This window comes from Macrosteles quadrilineatus, unplaced genomic scaffold (assembly GCF_028750875.1).
Source record: "Macrosteles quadrilineatus isolate MER2022 unplaced genomic scaffold, UCM_ALF_1.0 Scaffold_4__1_contigs__length_99947679, whole genome shotgun sequence".
NCBI classification, from domain to species: Eukaryota; Metazoa; Arthropoda; class Insecta; order Hemiptera; family Cicadellidae; genus Macrosteles; species Macrosteles quadrilineatus.
In genome coordinates this window covers 55979550-55998928 of record NW_026542597.1, presented here as the reverse complement: position 1 = coordinate 55998928, position 19379 = coordinate 55979550, and the positions used below count along the sequence as shown (strand labels likewise).

Genomic DNA, 19379 nt, shown 5'->3' with positions numbered 1-19379 from the left:
GTCGTACCGTAGCAATCTGTTTCGAGTCCCGATGTTAATAAAATTGTGCAGTCTGTTAAGTGACTTATTATACTTTATACTTTACAATGAAATTGCGACCATACAAAGTAGGTATTTTAAGCCAAGTATGAATGGAAATGAGGGTAGGATGATTGGCACGATCTTGTAGTTTTGTTAGTGACTAAGGCCGACATATTCCTTAGACACAGCTGTTAATTAATAGCCCATACAACTAATGATTAGCATAGACTAGTATGTTTAATCTATGGTAGATGGCAACAATGTAGTTAGCAGAACATATACTTATTGTCCAGTCTGTTCACGCTACGAATGTTATTTCTTGTAATCATCGTCCTTGTATTTTCCCAGGGTTCACAGTTATAGTTGATCTACTTGAAGTAGGAAGCTTATATTGCCAGAGTGTGGTGCCAGCCAAGCCATGACTCAAAAACCGGTTAGCCAACGCATAAAACTTTACTGGCACTAGGCAGTAGTGTTAACCACTGGTGGGATTTTTATTTGTAACGGGATATTTTGGAGTACCTGTGGGATAACGGGGAACTTCTGGATAGTATTTTAGATTTGAAAACAAGTAAAAGAAGTGAATATTATCACGTTAAGTTCTGTTGAGAACGAAATATCGAGTAAGGGTCAACTTTTTCAGAATAAATAGTGACATTGGATTTGACGTTTTAAAAGGTTAGATTTTTTTACAGATGGGATATTTTGTTTTGTTAAGGGAGAACACTGGGTGCTCAATACTGCACTCCATAAACCGACAACTGATAGGCATGCAGCCGAGTGTCGAGTGGCTTTCGTACATCCATCGTGAACTATAGTTTGATGAGTTTATCAATTTATTATTTAACATACATTGTTCTGTAAATTTACTAAGAGGAAACCAACAAAAGTTATGAATTTTCATGTAAATATTAACTACTTATTTGGGTACCTATAACCACGTATAACCAAGTTAAAGTAAATCACATCTGTAGTCATTGTGGCATTACCAAAACCTTACTTGAAAATGCTTTCTCGGTCTCTTAATTAATTTTCAGATCGATGATTTTTCCGACATTAAGTCAACCGTTTCCATTTCCGCAATCACACCCTGTTCTTCCGGGTCCGATTTTACCCTCCCTTCCTCTTCCTGTGTCACTCACACCCTTTCCCATCGAAACCACATCGTGTCGTAGCATTGACTATAGATAAACTACCGGTACCAAACATTACCATAGATTATACCATTATTGGATTTACCATGCTTGAGAATCAGCTGAAGACAATTTGTAGGTTAGTTCTATTTTTATGGAGTATGTTGTTATTTCTTGTAATTTAACTCAAGATAGACCTAGATTTTGAACAAATAATCCGATAATAATTAGATAAAAATACTTGCGCTTCTGTACTAATAACAACAACAAAATAACAAAATAACTAATAACAAAAATTAAGTAGTTAGGGCCTATCGTCCATTGTACTTTAAATTAAGGGGAAAACATTCAGCCGGCATCTACGCACTATAAACGTTACCAACAGCAAACACGTAAAACTTCAGATTTTGGAATCTACTTGCGAGTTGAGTTGCGCTATAGGCAATGACATTACATTCCTATGATTTAAGTTTTTGCATTGTCTTTTAAAAGTGCAAAAAGAGTTTTGATCCTAGTGTGAAATCTGAAGATTGTTTCATGTCAGTGACGTTTAAGCGCGCTGATGTTTGTGAAATGTTTCTCTCTTATTTTAGGTAAGATTTTGCCATTTTTGGCTTCACTGTTTGGTTAATATCAGAGAACAAGCAATAGCTCACACTTTGGTCGATTTATTCACTTGAAATATTGTTTTATAATTGGCAAAATAGCAATAAACTTGACGGAGCTTGCCTTATACAATTGTCTTCAGTTAAATAATAAGGATCATAAATCCATGTGAAAGAAAGTGTAATCTATGTTTTGGATTTTAAAATAAACTTAGATCAATCGTAGATGTAATGAGTAGATTGTAGGCCTACTCAAGCAGTCTCTAATTTTTATTTTTTTTTTACTGAGCACCTTCAACAAGATGCTATGTTGTAAAATAATCGTAGTTTTTATTGTACATCAACTTCAAACCCATTCCAAAATAAAATGACGACTAACTGCGAACTTAACCCACTTTTGGTGAAAAGTCAAATACTGTAAGCGGTTTTCAGCTGCGGTTTTACAACAAAATCTGCAACAACTGATTCCTACGCATTTTGAATACCCACTCCAGTCAATGGATCTTCACAACTGTTACTGTTTTAACCTGATAAAGAAAATAGGCTAGATCAGATGACAAAATATCAAGTAACAATTATTTTAAACACTACAATAATTAAGCACTAGTTCCGTATACAAGCACCATTATTCACAATACCATTGACTGACAATACTCAACAATTATTGAGTGTTCAATTATTGTCAACGTGATTTTCGAATGACAAAGTATCTATTTTCAGGTGAAAGTTTGCTCCTTCAAAAAGAAAATACAATCAACGCGACGACGTGTTACGCTTGAAACATTGTCTAAACTGAAGGCGTTCTCAGTAAATCCTTGATACAGTCATTTATATTTGACTGCTAATTAGTAACGTGTATTTTTTTTTTATTTTTAGGTAGGTTAATGTTTTACTTAGCTTATTCGTTAAGTCTTTAAACATAAATTTTCTTGAAACCCCCATTACGATTAAGACCTAGTTTTTTTTATATAAATAAATCAATAACAATCCAACAACACCATTAATCTTACAAACATTGGTTTAATACTGAAGGTTTATTTTAGGAATTTCCCTACATGGATGTACAGTATCTATTGTGTAGGTGGCACAGAAAGATCTGGTACTGATTTAATTTTCATTTTGATATCCCCTTGTCCCTAGAGCCCAAAAACATTATTCGTTCAAATTTTCATATAAGTTTGTCTGTGAATGCAATAACTTAAGTAATTGTGGTCCGATTTTGATGAAATATGGCTTGAAGGTGTAGTGCGGGATGGAAATGCCCATTTTTATTAAGACCACCTTGTGGAGCTTAAAAATAATAATTTTGTATATTGAAGCGTTGTTGTACAATTAAAGGTTACGGAGAAAATGTTTAAAAAAATTAACATTTAAAATTCTTATGTTATTTTTATGGAGGAAAAGAAAACTGTTACAGTTTATTTGTTTATAGATAAATGTTCATAAAATTCGGTCAATTTATTTCATCACATACCTACTAATTGGTCAAAATAAAACTTTTAAGCCTCCCTATAGCAGCAAAACTATGTACCCTACTTGTTTATCTAATGTTACTGTAGCCTATACAGGGTGAGTTTTAATTGTCCCCCCCCCCAACTTTTTTCTACATTTTTTTCAAATATCAATCCCAGATCACTTCCAAACATTGTTGGGTAGTAAGTACTTCATTTTGACAAGGTGGTCATTTCCGGCCGCCATCTTGGATCCGCCATATTGAATGCAAAATATTTTTTTTTCAAATGTAAAGGTGAGGTTGTGACCCATTATTTCGAACTAAATTTTTACCTTGATTACAATGCCACAAACTGTTTTTAAAAATCTTGATCCATTCCAAAGTTATGAGGCCTTTTTAAAACTTTATTTTTAGCCCATTTTAACATTGTGCATTTACAATCCAAGACCATAATCTCAAAATAGTGCTAGATAAAGATAAGTAATCACTACCAGTCAATGTCGACCTATTTTCACTTGGTTATGACGGATGTTTTTTTTCGGCCGCCATCTTGGATCCGCCATTTTGAAATGTTATCAATTATTTTAAATATGAAGGGGGTGTTGTGACCCATCATTTCAAACTACTTTTTTAAGCTTAACTCAACGCCGCAATCAGTTTTTGTTATCAAGTTTTATTTATGAAATATTGCAACTTTTTTGTTAAAAATATCAATATTTCAAAATCAAAATATGAAAATGAAAAACGGATCATGGAATTGGGTTCAGCTTAAAAAAGTAGTTCGAAATGATGGGTCACAACACCCCCTTCATATTTAAAATAATTGATCACATTTCATTATGGCGGATCCAAGATGGCGGCCGAAAAAATGTTATCTGTCATAACCAAGTGAAAGTAGGTCGACAATGACTGGTAGTGTATACTTATCTTTATCTAGCACTATTTTGAGATTATGGTCTTAGTTTGTACATGCACAATGTTAAAATGGGCTAAAAATAAAGTTTTAAAAAGGCCTCATAACTTTGGAATGGATCAAGATTTTTAAAAACGGTCTGTGGCATTGTAATCAGGGTAAAAATCTAGTTCGAAATAATGGGTCACATACCCACCTTTACATTTGAAAAAAATATTTTGCATCCAATATGGCGGATCCAAGATGGCGGCCGGAACTGACCACCTTGTCAAAATGAAGTACTTAGTACCCAACAATGTTTGGAAGTAGTCTGGGATTGATATTTTAAAAAATGTAGAAAAAAGTTGGGGGGGGACAATTAAAACTCACCCTGTATTTAATTAAATGGATGATAAACATGTCTTGTTTATGGAAATATTTTAATAAAATATTAGGCCTACCTGGGCTCCACATTTTACTTAGACGGGCCTCTCCTAACAAGTTTTAAAACACCTGACCATGAGAGGATTCAAACCCTCAATCTAAGGTGCTGCCTCCAGTGAGATCAACCGAAATATAGATATATTTTCTCATGGTTACAGAGCCACAACTAAAAAATATCAAAGCATCAAATTTAATCTGAAGACTGACCGCTGTCTACTGCACTAGCCCAAGCGCAGTAGTTTCTAAGCTCGACTCCTCTGTTGTGGTCGTGACTCCTGTCTAGTGCCACAGTCTAGACTTGTTACTTAGGGCCTACTTGTATGGACTGTAGACTGTAAATTGTAAGTGGAAGTTTCCTTATTACTTTTGTGTCTCCTCCCTTTGAGCTCAAAAGGTAGGCTATGCGTATGCAAATGAATCATAGACCTTGACATGATGACGGGAAGATAAATAAAGACCCATAATGATCTAGGCCTACAAAGTTGATCATATAAAACAAAGAAACCCAGTTACACAGGACAAGGAAACAGACTTTGAGGTTGCTTATTAAAACAGAGATTAAGTTAGTTATTATTAGGCTATTCATTAATAGTTGAGATGGGGGCGCAATCTAGGCAGGTACATATTTTCACCCAAAGATGAGTTAAGGATGGGCTTAGATGATCTGTGTAGCTTTGTTACTGAGTAAGGTCAGCTGTTGTTTAGCCAAAATCATTTATTTAAAGCCCAACGAGATCAGGGGCAGCTGGGTCCAGATTCAAGTGCATCAAAAAGCTACAACTGCATTGACTTTTCTGACGATCGATCTGGCAATCTTTTGATTAAGTTATAAGGCAAGCACTACACAAGGTGTAGCCTACTAATAAAAAATAAACAACTATGAGGCCTATATTTTAATTTTTAGGGCTTGGAGATAGTGATGTGGGCCGGGTAAATACCCAGTGGGTAGGTAAATATAAATTGGGTTTTTACCCGGGTATTTACCCCAGGCCCGGGTAAATACCCAAAAACTGGGTATTTATAATTTTTATTAAAGTTAGAGAAGATTGAGATGTTTTTTTTTAATTATTACCCTGTAAGGATAGTAAAATGATGATAAAATGTGTTAAACAAAATTTCATATGGTCACTACTAGCACTTTACTTCTGGGTATAATCGCCATAAATACCCAGGTCGCATGGTTGCACTGGTCCTGACTACTTATGATTTTTTATTTTCTATGATAGATAGATGAATTTATTTTATTGAAAGTGAAGAAAAATAATTTGCAAAGTAATAATTCAGGGTGTCCACAAAAAATTTGTCATTCATTTCCATGACTTTCCATGACTATCCATGACCATTTACCATTGATTTCCATGACTCACGAACTTTACACGCAAATTATAATATAACATACACACAAAAATAATACTGCCTGGATATGTTATTTTGCAGAAAATACTGAAATATGTAATAACAGATAACAATGGAGTACAATAGATACAACAATGAACTAAAAGAAACCGAAAACTCATAAAATAATACAACTGTAATAAATTGAATTGTCGAACATTTGTGAAAAATCCTGAAAAATGCTACAACAGTCCGGGTTACGGCTGACTAGAGCATTGAATGGTCCCCTCAAATCCATCCATAATTGGAAATTTCCATTACTTTCCATGACTTCTTGCCTATTTCCCTGACTTTCAATGACCAAAAATTTTTTCCATGACTTTCCATGACTATCCCTGACTTTCCAGAATGTGGACACCCTGTAATTATTATTTAGAAAAACAGGAAAATTTAACCTAGTAGTGGCCTATGTTTCAACAACTTAGGAAAAATTAAAATTCAATCTGTAGGATGGCAGGTTTTAATAATAGGTATTTTTGTTCTAGATCTTTTGTTGGTATCAGTGGTATCAAAATAAAAAAAAAACTAATTTCATAAACTTGTGATACAAAACATTTGATTCTATAGCACAATAAATCATTCAAAAAGGAGATACATTTTTTTAGTAGGTTTATCCAAATAGGCCTATATTATTGTTTCCAACTAAGTGGTAACACAGAAAAGTTTAATTAGGTACTTTTAGTATTCTGCCATTCTGCCTATGTCAATCAGGCCTTAGGTCTGTCTAGCCTTCCAAGCCATTTATACAATAAAAATTTTAACTATCATAATTTAATAGCATAAATTATTCTAAATGCCTTGCATTTTTCTGAACAATAAGATTATTTGGTTGTAATATTAAAGTATGTATTGTAACATGTCTCCTTGTGTGTAGTATTCTTGTAAATATTGTATATTGTATTCATTAACTGACTATGCTAGTTTTAGCAGTTTCTCGGACATTGTCAATAATTTGTATAAATTCACAAGACAATAAACACATTTCATTTCATTTCAATAACAGTAAAAGTAGGTTTAGGTTCACTATTTCTCTGATGAGGTGTTGTCTTGATTTCATTTCATAGGGAGTGTTTAGTTTCTAGCATTCTCTATCTAGCATTCTCAATGATAAAAATTGAAATAGCCACAGCCTTTTTTAATATACTATTTTTTAGTAAGTTAAATTTAACTAATGTTACTCGATTTAAGACACAAAACCCCATGCTTATTTAGAAACTTTATGTATTATTAAAAAAAGTGCTAAATCATAAAATAAAAGGTACTAGCAAAGCTTCAAGTTACTGTAAAAGGTGTTATAGACTATCCTAATTTATCATGTAATGATTACAATAACATATTTAAGGGTAAATATATATGAATTTCAATCGATTTCATAAATACCCAAAATACCCGGGTATTTATGGATTTTGGGTATTTACCCGGGTAAATACCCAGGGTATTTACCCCGAGTTTTAAATACCCGGGTATTTTACATCACTACTTGGAGAGCCTGATTTTACATGAAACTAAGTTGGTTTCCACCCTGATATAATACCGTAGTAAAACTTAAGATGTTTTAATTGTTGGCTTTGTTTGTATCAGCCAATGAGGTGAGACGCTTAAAAAAGTTATAAGAGCAAAAACACTGCTATTTTGTTTGTTAATAAAAATATATCAAAGAATCTTAATCAAATTTTGTGTGGAATATTGAATGAAATTGCAACAATGTAGGGAGGTCTGATGTGAAATGTTAGTATAGGATTAGTATGGCGAGTTTCCAGATCATGTCATGAAAATCTGTCCTATGTTTGGGAATGAAATGCGGTGCAGCAAAATTTGTTGATTTTCAACTAAAACAGCTCGCCAAATGGTAGTTGATCAGGAGTCACTATAAATGAAGTCAACAATGATGCAGAATTAACTTAGGTACCGGTACTCAAACATAAAATAACAGGTGAAGAAATGTTTTAAATGGATAAGCCTATAGCCTAGAGTCAAAACTGAGGTTCAATCATTGTTCGAAGTGGGGTCATTCTGGCTCGTCACAGATGACATGAAATACCAGAAATAAATTACCTCTATCTCAAACATCGAGTTTGAGAATTGTTTCCCCAGGGATTTAAAAGTCTCCAAGTCAGAATCTTTAACTTAAGTGGGACTATTTCAAAGGTCGCATAGCTTAGGCCTAATCAATAAGTTAAGTAGGCCTAAACTAATTAAAAATGTAGTTTTTTCCGTATTTTGTTTTACACACCTTATAGGAACTTACCACTTAGCTTACTTAAATGTTACCTTATTCATTTTGTTTCATAATAAGTTAGCCCAACTTAATTAATTGATTTAAATCAAGTTAGGCTAAGTTAATTGGCTACATAGATTGATCAACTGATCCAAATAGCCTACATTTGGGACAAAAATTAAGGTGAGTTCATAATTCAGAGGTGGATATAACACTGCCTAAACACACTCCATTCAACATGCTGTATTAACACTAACAAGAACTTATTCTCCTAATGAATGTTCAGATAGCCTATGCCCATTCATATATTTAAAGACCAACATGGGGTACACTTCCATATCTGTTGGCACAAACAACCAAAAGAAAATATCGATCGATATATCGTTTGGTTAGTTAAGGTTAACCTAACCTAACTAACCAAACGATATATCAAAATAAACAATCCAATAAACAATTTTACTCATTCGGTTGTTTGTGAGAACATTTATGGAAGTGTAGGCCTACTTACCCCAACAACATGGAATGAGTTAGGGCCTATGTTTAAATATGAAAATAAGAACACATCTAAACTTACAATGCTATAATATTTAGACTAGAGTAGCCTAGGCCTATTTAGAAGTGTCTTGATTGTAAATCAGTTGGGTACAATTGTCCATTATAGTTTAAAAAACCAATAAGTTATAGGATCCTTGTTTTTAAGATCCAGAGCAAACTGACTATAACCAGTATGAACCAGTTCAAACCCAACTAACTTAACTTATCCCATTCATTGCCTGCAATTCTTTAAGTCAGATTTTGAAAAATATTGCTTGACAATACTTCATGGCTCCCCTAAAACACGTTCACAGTTAAAAGAAAATATTAGAAGACAAAGAACTTTCAAATGTTTTAAGTTTTATGGTTAACACGTCTAAGATAGGCCTCAGCCTCAATTCGATGATCAAATCCGCGGTGTCCATCCACATTTTCAAAAAATAAACGTTATAACTGTGGCATAACGTATTTTTAACAACGACAAATAGCTTTTAAACAAATTTGGTCTTCCAGAATTTGACAAAAAATTAAACTTCTGAATGTCCATACTGAAAGGTTAAATTACGGTGTAACGAAAAATAATAACTTACTTGCTAGAATTGCGTGAAGCTGAACCCAACCCGACATTAAACTTTGTTGAAGTCATTCTTGTTTAATATTGTCTAGACTAACACAAAAATATATCTGAAACGTGAAGAATAAAAATGGATTACGCACTGTTGATTGACAAAATGACTCAGAGAACAACAAAAACGTGTGAAAATACGCGCCAGTCTTGAAGCATTTGAAGCAACCGTTTGAACGTTGACGGTTGTCGGTTGACGTCACGTCGGGTGTAGGTCCAGGGTTGCATGCAGGCTGGACCGCCAGAAGCAAAGAATTCCCACAGCGGAAATAAAATTTTCATACAGAATATTTTTAATCATTTCTAAAAGTCAAATGAGCTAATTTATTTTATAATCCTTGTGTATGAAGATCTACATTTTTTTTAATATCCATTACTAAATTTACTTACTTTCTTACTAAAAATTAACAATTACTTTCTAAAAGAGGTTAGTTATGGTGATAAAATAAAGTTTCCCTCCCTGTCCCTAAATGTTATCATAGTGTTTTGTCGAACGATTAAAATTTCTCATTTAAGTTATAAATCAAATATAATCGAAGATTTCACATCATAATAGTTTGATTAAAAGGGCATTTTACTTTCTAACTACCAATAATTTGTCATAATCAAAAACTCATGAAAAGAAAGGGAATGTTCAAACATCACAGGGAATAATTTTGTCAGAGTTTCAGATGGCCGAGGCCGACCTAGCTAGCAGCTAGCAGCAGCACTGCAGCAGCGGCAGCAGCTGAGTTTTGTTTTGTTGTTTTGCTTTGCTTGCATGCATCATGCATCTAAAAAATTTGTAAACGTCTCGGCTGTTCGGAGTTCGGCTCAGCTCTCGGTCTCGATCTTGGCATTTGGCTTGGTATGGTAAGGGGGATGCTTAGCTTGAGGTTAGTGGGTGCATTGCTTTGTAGGTGAAGCAATTGTTCAGATTACCGGTGTTCATAAAAATTTATTTGGCTGATTAGTAAAATGAGCATCTTAATAATCTTCGTTTGTTTCACTTAAATTACTTTCTCATCAGGTGACGAGGTTTCCATTAGAAAAGAGGTTAAATACAGCTAATGAATTAACAAGGCACTATCAAATTTTAAGTTATGTTAAACCATTCAGACGTGGATTCTATTTATATTACTACATACATTCAAAACTACTTAGATTCGTTGGATAATCTACCAGATGATGTCGCTCGCCAGCTATCTAGGATACGGGAATTGGATTTAACTTATCAAAGTAAGTAAAAAACCCTAACATAAGTTAGGCCTAGGCCTAGTCTAAGTTAGAAGATGGAAGTAGGCCTAGGCTAATTTTGTAATCTTGTTACATATGGATCTAGTTGATTTCCTTGATAATATTTTAATCATATACCTAGAGAATTTTTTAATTACAGCACTATGCTAGGCCTAGCCTACAATTAAAGTGGCTCGATGAGAGAAAGTTTGTAGACATGCGGTATGGGCTGCACTTTACTTTAGGTCCCACACTCATTCGAATGAAAATATTGATTATTCGATATATCGTTTGGATAGTTAGGTTAGGTTAACCTCACCTAACTAACCAAACAATAGCCTATAACTTATCGATATATCGATCGATATTTTAATTCGAATGAGTGTAGGACCTAAAGTAAAGTGCAGCCGCGGTACGTACAGAGTGCATGCCGATTCAGATTTTGCTTGTACGCATACTATACTAAGTTATCTAGTTAAATAAATTATGGTTTTATAAGTTAGTAAAATATTTAATTTTTTTCACTCTTACTTTTAGGGTTAGGCCTACCACTAAACAGTCTTCAGGATTTTTTGTTTAAGTTTATATGTAGGCTAGGTTATACACCAGTTTCTTACAATACATTTTAAGTTACACAATATATTTTTACCCTATATATTAATCAATCAATCAACAATACAATACCCATACAATCTTTCAATTCTAATATTAAGTTTCGGGCTCCATTCATCGCAATATAGAAAGAATCTCTATCATTTCTAGCTAAAGGAAAATAAGTTAGGTACCTATATAATATTATGGACACCTATTTTCACTGGCTGTAACTTCAAAAAATTTTCAGACGTCATAATTTTACACATTAATTCATTATCCGACAATTTCATACTGTAACAACGAATGACTTGCTTCTTTGCTAACCGAGTCAGTATCGGTGGCGTTTTTATCCTGCTTCCACTGTGGCCACCAAACTAACAAAATATCTGACTCAGATTAACCAAGCGCCGAAAATCTGAATCTGGGTGTACCGTTAGGCATGGATCTACTTTACTTAACATTGAAGTCTTTTAGCCAAGACCCTCCAGGTCCCATGCAAAAATAATTAAGGCCTAGGCTAAGTTCTATTTTCCTCCTTCAATATCTTTGGACCACAAGTCCGCCTTGTCTCCACCATACCATATCCGCACAGAGACATGAATAGGTAAAGATCTTTTGACTTGATTTGACCATTGAAACTGTTTTGTACCATAAGTAGGCTAAGCAAATTTTCAAATGAAATCAATGAATTCATTTGAACAGCTTGAGCTAAGTTATGCATTAAAACAATTGCAACTAAGTTACAGTTGTATCCCTAAGTTAATTCAAAATAATATTAACTCTAAAGATGGGGTATGCCTACACATAAATGAATCAAATCTAATCTCCTTTATTATTTTTGTTTTATTTAAGTAGCTAAGTTAGGTCAATTCAATCTTAGCGAAGTGATAGAATTAACTTTTGAGTTTCTAACGTCAAATTATTAATTAACTTAACTAGGCCCTAACGGGGCTTTAAATGGATGAAACGAACCCAACAAACAACACTTACATAAACAAGACTGAATTAATTTTCATCCTCATAAGTTATGTCCTGTTAACTTAGATAAAACTCCAAGCAAGTAGCCTAGGCCAAGTTAGGTCGTAAGTTAGGCCTAGTAGTTAACTTAATATACTTAGGCCTATTTGACTTAAACTTACCGGTACCTGTTGAAATAAATGACCTGTTTAATATTTTAACCGCTTTCTCCTTCATTTCAGCATTTCTAAAAGATATTGACCACCAAAAAGACATAATTCTACGTAAAGATCCTGAGTCACATGTGCGGAAGCGAGCAGTAGTGCGTCTTCAACAAACTCTCATACAAGCACAAGAAGTTGGAGATGAAAAACTACAGATTGCGCAACAAGTTTGTGACCTGATTGAGAACAAAGCAAGGCAACTAGAGCTAGACTTTAAGTTTCTCGGTAAGTTTTTACAGAGCCAATTTTTATCATAAAAAGGCAATAAAATTAGCTTATCTAACACTGTACTCCATATCTCACCCTATGTTAAATTGACCATTTTAGAGATGTGGCCTCTAGGCTACACATAACTTCTAAGGGAGTGTAGGACACTCGGCCTGGGGTGATTATGAGAAACTTACCCTCCGCAACAAACAATAGGGAACATGGGTGACATGGGTAGCTCTGAGTATGTTGTCCCCCAAAAGATTCCCTATAGGTTAATTTAAAAGGTGTTGTGGGTAAGAGGGAAAGTAGGGAAGGGGAGATAGGGGTGTGTGACACAGCAAGCTGGGGCAAAAACTATGAATAGGATTAGTTACTTCCAAGAAGGACCTGAGCTCCAGAATGTATTAGGTGGATTTAATTCAATGTCTATGCTGGTTTAGCTACAAACACCGAGGTAAAATAGTATATAAAAAAAAAGTTTTTAACTGATTTTAACGACAATTTGACGACATATGTGTCAGCCCAAAAGTTCAGTTTTTTAAAAAAAAGGCTTTCACGTTACAAATGGTTTTGTAATAGGCCTATACGTCATGTGGAACGAACCGTAGGGACAAAAGTTAATTAAGACTCGTTGGCCTTATGAAACAAATTTAAACGTCGAAATAAATAAAGAATCTCCAGACCACTTAACATGCAGAAAAACTATTTTTTTAATTGGGGGCTCCTTTCCACCCTAGTTAAAAATGGCTTAATACTACCTCACCATTTCATAGGTAGGCATACTATACCATTAAACATTTTGATTTACAATTGTACACTTGTTTTTAACAGTGGGTAGCAAATAAGATACATATTAAAAAAACAATCACACCCATAACAGACAAACAGCTCCAATTGAGTTAAATTCGTCTCTTATTGAGTATGAAATTAAAAAAGCTACGGCAAACAAAGCAACAATGTATCAGCGAAATTATTATTTTATTGATTTAACTGGCCAAAATCCTCATGGTAAATCCGGAAAGGGAAGATATTTTATAGAGGCATCTATTTGGATCTTCCATTGGCTAATATCTAACATAGACTATTTAGATCCAAAATAAAATTATTTTTGCTACACGTTAAAGCAATTCTAACGAGATCCAAAAAGACAACTCCATGGTATCAACCATCGGTTTTTAAATTACCTATGGTTTATATCATTTTCTTTCTGCTAGAGTGAGAAATAAACACCAAACGTTTAAAATACGACTGTATCGAATTCAAATTCAAAACATCTTCATTTTCCTTACATGTACATGGGTACAAATATAGTTTCACATATAAGTACTAAACTAGCCTAGGCCTAGATACATTTTAAGTAGGTACCATACCGAATTGTTAATGATTATTATTAATTCAATGAGTTCCTCAATTGTAAGGCACCTTTCCTATTATTTTTTTATTTTTTTTATTTAGCTTTAAATGATTTATAACTTGATTCCTTCTTTATAGAGGCAGGCAATTTCCTTAGAATTAGCGTCGGTTTATTTTTGGAGAATTCCAGCTTATAGGTTTAAGTTACAATTCCTTTTCATGTCTTGTATTGTAACTATGTGTCACAACTGGCTCATATTTTATGCTGTCTATTTTCAAAAGTATTTAAGCTGCAAAACCTGTTAAAATATTTAGATTTTGAAGTGAGCTTTAATTGATTCATCTTTTTTAAGGTGGAACATAATTCTAATGGCTTTTTCTAACGGCAGGTTTGCTGCGGTGGGGGTATTTTATACTCTCAGAAGATAATATTTTTGAACTTTTTTTCAAACTATTAAATATAGAGATTGAACAACATAAAAGGTCAAACTTTAACTTAGTACAGTATATTAAAGTATTGTTGTCTGCTTGATAGTTACAGAAAAAATCCAAAAAATGAATTTGAAATTCCTATGTTATTTTTACGTAAAAATGCTAAGTAAATTGTTATTGTTTCTTGCTTGTTTATGACTTATTGATCAAATTTGGCAAATTTATTTAGGTTATTTCATAGAAATTCTAATTAAAACTAATGTTATTTCAATAGGGAATAATTCTTGAAATTTTTTAGAAATATTTTAGTGAAAATTTAACTAGGCAAATAATATTTTGTATATTCAGCAGGATTTCTGTGATATAAATTGATTTCTCCTTTAAAAATTACAGATCCCAAGTCGTTCTGCAAAGACCCAGACCCCATCGAGGCAAGCGTAGAGAGAGCCATTCTACAAACAAGAGATGTACAAGGGTCGCTGCCGCAACTGTCTGTGGTGGGAGTGAGGGAGAACAACAGTGGGGGAGCGGGAGGGGAGAGGCAGAGCAAGCGGTCGCGACGCAGCCGTCAAGAGACATCTCTGGTGGTGGACTCCACTCCAGTATCGGAACCGACTCCCCCGCCAGAGCCTATAACACCACTACCAAGAGCCAACGCCACCGCTACGGCCAACAAGAAGACAACGAGCACCGGGAAGAAGAAGAAGAGGAAGTCTCGACAAGTGCAGCGAGAAGAGTCGCCTCCGAGAGAAGAAGAGTTGGCAATCGACCCGGACGAGCCAACTTATTGTCTGTGCGATCAGATCTCGTACGGAGAGATGATCCTGTGTGACAATGACTTGTGTCCGATCGAGTGGTTTCATTTCTCTTGTGTGGCTCTCGCGACAAAACCTAAGGGCAAGTGGTTTTGCCCCAAGTGCCGCGGTGATCGGTCCACCATCATGAAACCCAAGGCCCAGTTTCTAAAGGAGCTTGAAAGATATAACAAAGAGAAGGAGGAGAAGTCTTAAAATAACTGTATTTTTTATGAGCAAATTTCCCATTTAGGGAAAAAACTATTCCCTATACTCCGTAGGTCTCCATGGTAAGGCCTAGTTTTATTTAATTCTTCCAATTTGGTAGTAATTCACTTGAAATTCTAGAGTAACGCTGCTCTGACACATGACCTAATCACAGTGTAAAATTATAAATATTAAATGAGCGTTAAATTATGACTGATCGTGAGTAGGCTACATGGTAACAACAGTTGAATTATAACATAAAGTGTACATAATTTATATTTTTATCGACGATATTGAAATAGTAGTACAGTACATTTATGTGATCAAATGTACAATAGTATTAGGCTAGACTGCCAAAGTGTCAGATGGCGAAGACTCTACCAACAATCAACAGATAATAATTTGTAAAAATTTAGACTGTCAATTTGTAATTATTCTTTGTATTTATTTTGTTGCTTGTCCTTGATTGTTAGTGTACTTTAAAGTTTAACTTGTAAATTTACTATTGCAGAACATAAAAGCATATATATATAAATAAATATATTTATATATAATTCCCAGAAATGTTTTTGTAAAACATGGTTTACTAGTAATGTATCTTAAAATTTGAATTTTATGTTTTTAAACATAATTTCAAGTGAATCGTTTTATAGTTTATTTTTTGAAAATATTTAACTCGGTGCATGTTGATTGTGTTATGTGTCTAATAAAAACCTTTGTAGGCCTTTGAATAAAATATGTGTATTATTTTTAAACGTGATCTTTTTATTTGCTTGAATCTGACTTATTCCTAATGCATAAAAAGTAACTTGAGGACAGTTAATTATGCCAACATACGTTAGCGAATTTAGAGATGTCAACTACCTGTGTATTTATAAAAATCCATTGGTGATTTGGCGGGGTGACCAATGATTTAGAATGGAGTTAGATGTCTTTACCAAGCCAATATGTAGTAATCCATTGGTGAATTGGCAGGGGTATCAATGATGTAGAATGGAGTTAGATGCCTTTTTCAAGCCAATATGTACATCAAATGCCACCAGTACATCAAATGTTAAGGTCTCAGTAAAAGGTGTGAATGAATATGTGTGAAAAAACAGAAGGGCAACCTTACACAGTCAAAGAAAGCTTAAAGATTCACACTGGAAATCAAAAGATGTACCGGTTCTTGTCATAAAGACTATAATCAAATTGCTGTCAACCCTATATGGGTATCGCACGTAAATTTGACGTAGGGCGAGTAATTTTTAGTGTCCCACAACCCACCCCCTCAACCGACGCTACCCTCCTTCCAGCAGTGTTCTCAGCAGTAATTTGCCTTGTGATGGCTGCCTTGGTTGGGTCGTATAGTGTGTTTCTTTATGTCCTTGCTAGTTGGTTTCTTGGAACGCATCCGTCAAACTTACGTGTCAATACCTTTTATGTATAGTGAAATTGCCGGCAGTACGTCAAATTTACGTATTGATACATTGATACCCTTAGCGTCATGCTGTATCGACGATAGCTTACTGTATACAATTCCTATGTATGTGAAATTTACATAATGATACCCTTTGTGGCATGCTGTATGTAGGGTTGAGTCATAATCCATCAAAGATTCACAAAGGATCCTGTTACAACATAAATTTTAGCAAAAGTGGTTTAGTGTCCGACTTAGAGATACAACCGTAGTATGGTTTACAAATTAAATATGGGTTGAAAATTTCTTTTGAATCAAAATCAAAAGTCATCACACAAAAGAATATGATTTGCTTAGCTTGACTACTAGCACTGACTATTGGATTAATAGTCAAAGCTACTAGTCTATCTTACTAATATTATAAATGTGAAAGTTTGTTTGTTTGAAGTTCAATCAAGCATAAACCACTGGACGGGTTGGGCTGAAATTTGGCATGACGATAGCTCACATTCCCGATTAACATATAGGCATATTGTTATCTCAAAAATCCTTTCCGAGGGCTCCGCCCCAGTGGCTCTGGAAATTTCTATGTTAACCTTATGTGTATTCATATTAAAGGGAATTGAAAAATTTAGTCAACTGTTTCAACTAAAAAGTTGGTTCTATGATATACAAAAGCATTAAAAAGTTATAAGATTTACCAACAGGGTGCAGCACTATATATTTTTTTTTTCTTTTGCTTTTATGTAAACAGCTAATTTGAACTAAGCATCAACAAATAACTGTGATACGCAATGAGAACTGTCAAATTAGGATTGTTTACAGTTATGTTTATGTTTTTAATGTCATGAGTAATTTTTGATTTTTTGTGAATTTGTAATAATTTACTTTTCTTTATTGTTTAGTTGAAGTGGTAGAACATTATGGCTATGTTAGATTGTTAGATGTTTAATACCTTTGACTATTAATACTATTAAAACTTCTGTATCCAATAGTCAATGGTAATACCATTAGTATACCGTCAATTTAAAGAAGCAAATTTTATCAAACTTTGTCCTCCCCCCTTGCAAACGGAAAGCTTGAGTATAACTGCATTAAGCATTTTAAACTTAAATGCCAACCCCATACGAAGGACGGGTACTCTGCTAGTCAAGAAATAATATCTTGCTGTTTAGTTTGTATATTTCAACGAATAGTCTCTGGTTCTCTTTTAATGAAATAGTCGAGTATGAACTACAGTAGAACCTTGATAACAATGATAGATATAATGATTGCTCTAATATAAGTCTAAACCAGTTGTGTAAGTCAGTATTGTAGATTGACCAACAAGGTGACAAGGTAACAAGGTGAAACAACAAGGTGAAGTAACAAGGTGATGGTTTCAGTTAAAGATTTGAGTTTTTTATGTTCATGATATAATTTTAACCTTAACATGAGTGAGAACTCCTGTAACTGACTAGGATGTGATGTATCTTTAGCCAGGACTATTTATAATAGCCCAATAATTAATTATCAAGGTCATCTGGGCCCAGTTGTGAACTAACAAAATCTACTGACTCCTCTCAGAATCAAACTGGCAACCCTCCAAGGTAAGTAATTCTAGGTAAAATACATGAAAATAGCACAGGTTGTCCAGAGATAAACCGAAATTAAATGGAAAAAAGTTTATTAAAATGTTAATTATTGGGGTTTTCACAAGCACAAACTGAGTCAAACTTGTTACATTGTGATACAACAGGAAAGTATATATATGAAATATATTCTCTATATCTTATTTTACTCTCTACAGTGGTAGCAGCTGAGGCTCTAGTAGGATCTCGTTGATGGCACAGTGCGAAGGTTGTGACAGAGCGTAGAGTACAGCCTCGCCCACATCAGCTGGCTTCAAGATGGGCACCTTGGCACTCCAGTCATAGGCCAACTCCGCCTTTAATTAAATAATTGTTACTACTTATATTTTAAATTATAGAAATTTCTGTATGGATATAATGTACAGAAAATTACTTACTGGAATGATCAGGGCAAGATATTTTTCCTGATGTGTTTAAACGTTTAATTTTGGGAGAAAGTACCCTCTTTACTCTTTGAAGTTGGGTATTAAATGCTTTATAGGCTGACAGGTCAGTAGTCCAAAATTGTGTTTTCTATTTCAACTAATTTTGATCAAAGCTAACATGTTTCGTTGCACTGCAACATCGTCAGAGCTTTACGTCAAGAACATCAAATCATTTACATAAAATACAACACGGGACACGGAACATTTAAAACACGAAATAACACGATAGCGCTATGACATAGCGCTCATGACACGGCACGGCAGCGGTTGTAGGTAGACTGGACACTGGTTATGTAACTTCGTCTCGTCCTTCTCTGTTATCAGCTCGGTGGTCAGCTGTTCCAGATGAGATAACAGTGTTGAAGAGGGAGTGGGACTTGAACTGTAGTTTAACATTGAGGATGTATTCCTTGTGTTCTTCGTCTATGTTCATTTTATATATTTCCTACTCCTCAAGTGTGTCCAACTTATTACCTTTCCCGCAATAATGTAAAACTTCAGACCCGGTCATCCCTCTTCAACGCTGTTATCTCATCTGGAACAGCTGACCACCGAGCTAATAACAGAGAAGGACGAGACGAAGTTACATAACCCGTGTCCAGTCTACCTACAACCGCT

General features: G+C 34.4%; 3 protein-coding genes across 3 annotated transcripts in view; 1 reads left to right on the top strand and 2 right to left on the bottom strand.

The window, feature by feature from the left end:
• Positions 1-9509, bottom strand: part of LOC128992109 (jupiter microtubule associated homolog 1-like) — a 48272-nt gene extending 38763 nt beyond the window's left edge. Inside the window, exon 1 of the mRNA XM_054415527.1 lies at positions 9286-9509. Within this exon, the coding sequence (XP_054271502.1) occupies positions 9286-9341 (56 nt within the window). The 5' untranslated portion in view covers positions 9342-9509. The remainder of the gene's footprint in view (positions 1-9285) is intronic.
• Positions 9510-10159: 650 nt separating this feature from the next.
• On the top strand, positions 10160-16037 carry LOC128991942 (inhibitor of growth protein 2-like). Its single transcript, XM_054415240.1, has 3 exons — positions 10160-10538; positions 12329-12535; positions 14699-16037. Exons 1-3 carry the CDS (start codon positions 10403-10405, stop codon positions 15313-15315), a joined length of 960 nt encoding a protein of 319 aa, XP_054271215.1. The 5' UTR covers positions 10160-10402; the 3' UTR covers positions 15316-16037.
• A 2317-nt stretch (positions 16038-18354) lies between these two features.
• The window catches only part of LOC128992659 (uncharacterized), a 28371-nt gene continuing 27346 nt past the window's right edge, over positions 18355-19379 (bottom strand). The window contains exon 24 of the mRNA XM_054416351.1: positions 18355-18632. Within this exon, the coding sequence (XP_054272326.1) occupies positions 18489-18632 (144 nt within the window). The 3' untranslated portion in view covers positions 18355-18488. The remainder of the gene's footprint in view (positions 18633-19379) is intronic.

What these genes read in the sequence shown, in the direction of transcription:
- LOC128991942 (XM_054415240.1), top strand. Translation starts at nt 10,403, where the DNA reads ATGTTAAACCATTCAGACGTGGATTCTATTTATATTACTACATACATT. An exon ending in ATTGGATTTAACTTATCAAA is followed by an intron (nt 10,539 to 12,328) that starts GTAAGTAAAAAA and finishes CCTTCATTTCAG; the next exon opens with CATTTCTAAAAGATATTGAC. An exon ending in GCTAGACTTTAAGTTTCTCG is followed by an intron (nt 12,536 to 14,698) that starts GTAAGTTTTTAC and finishes TAAAAATTACAG; the next exon opens with ATCCCAAGTCGTTCTGCAAA.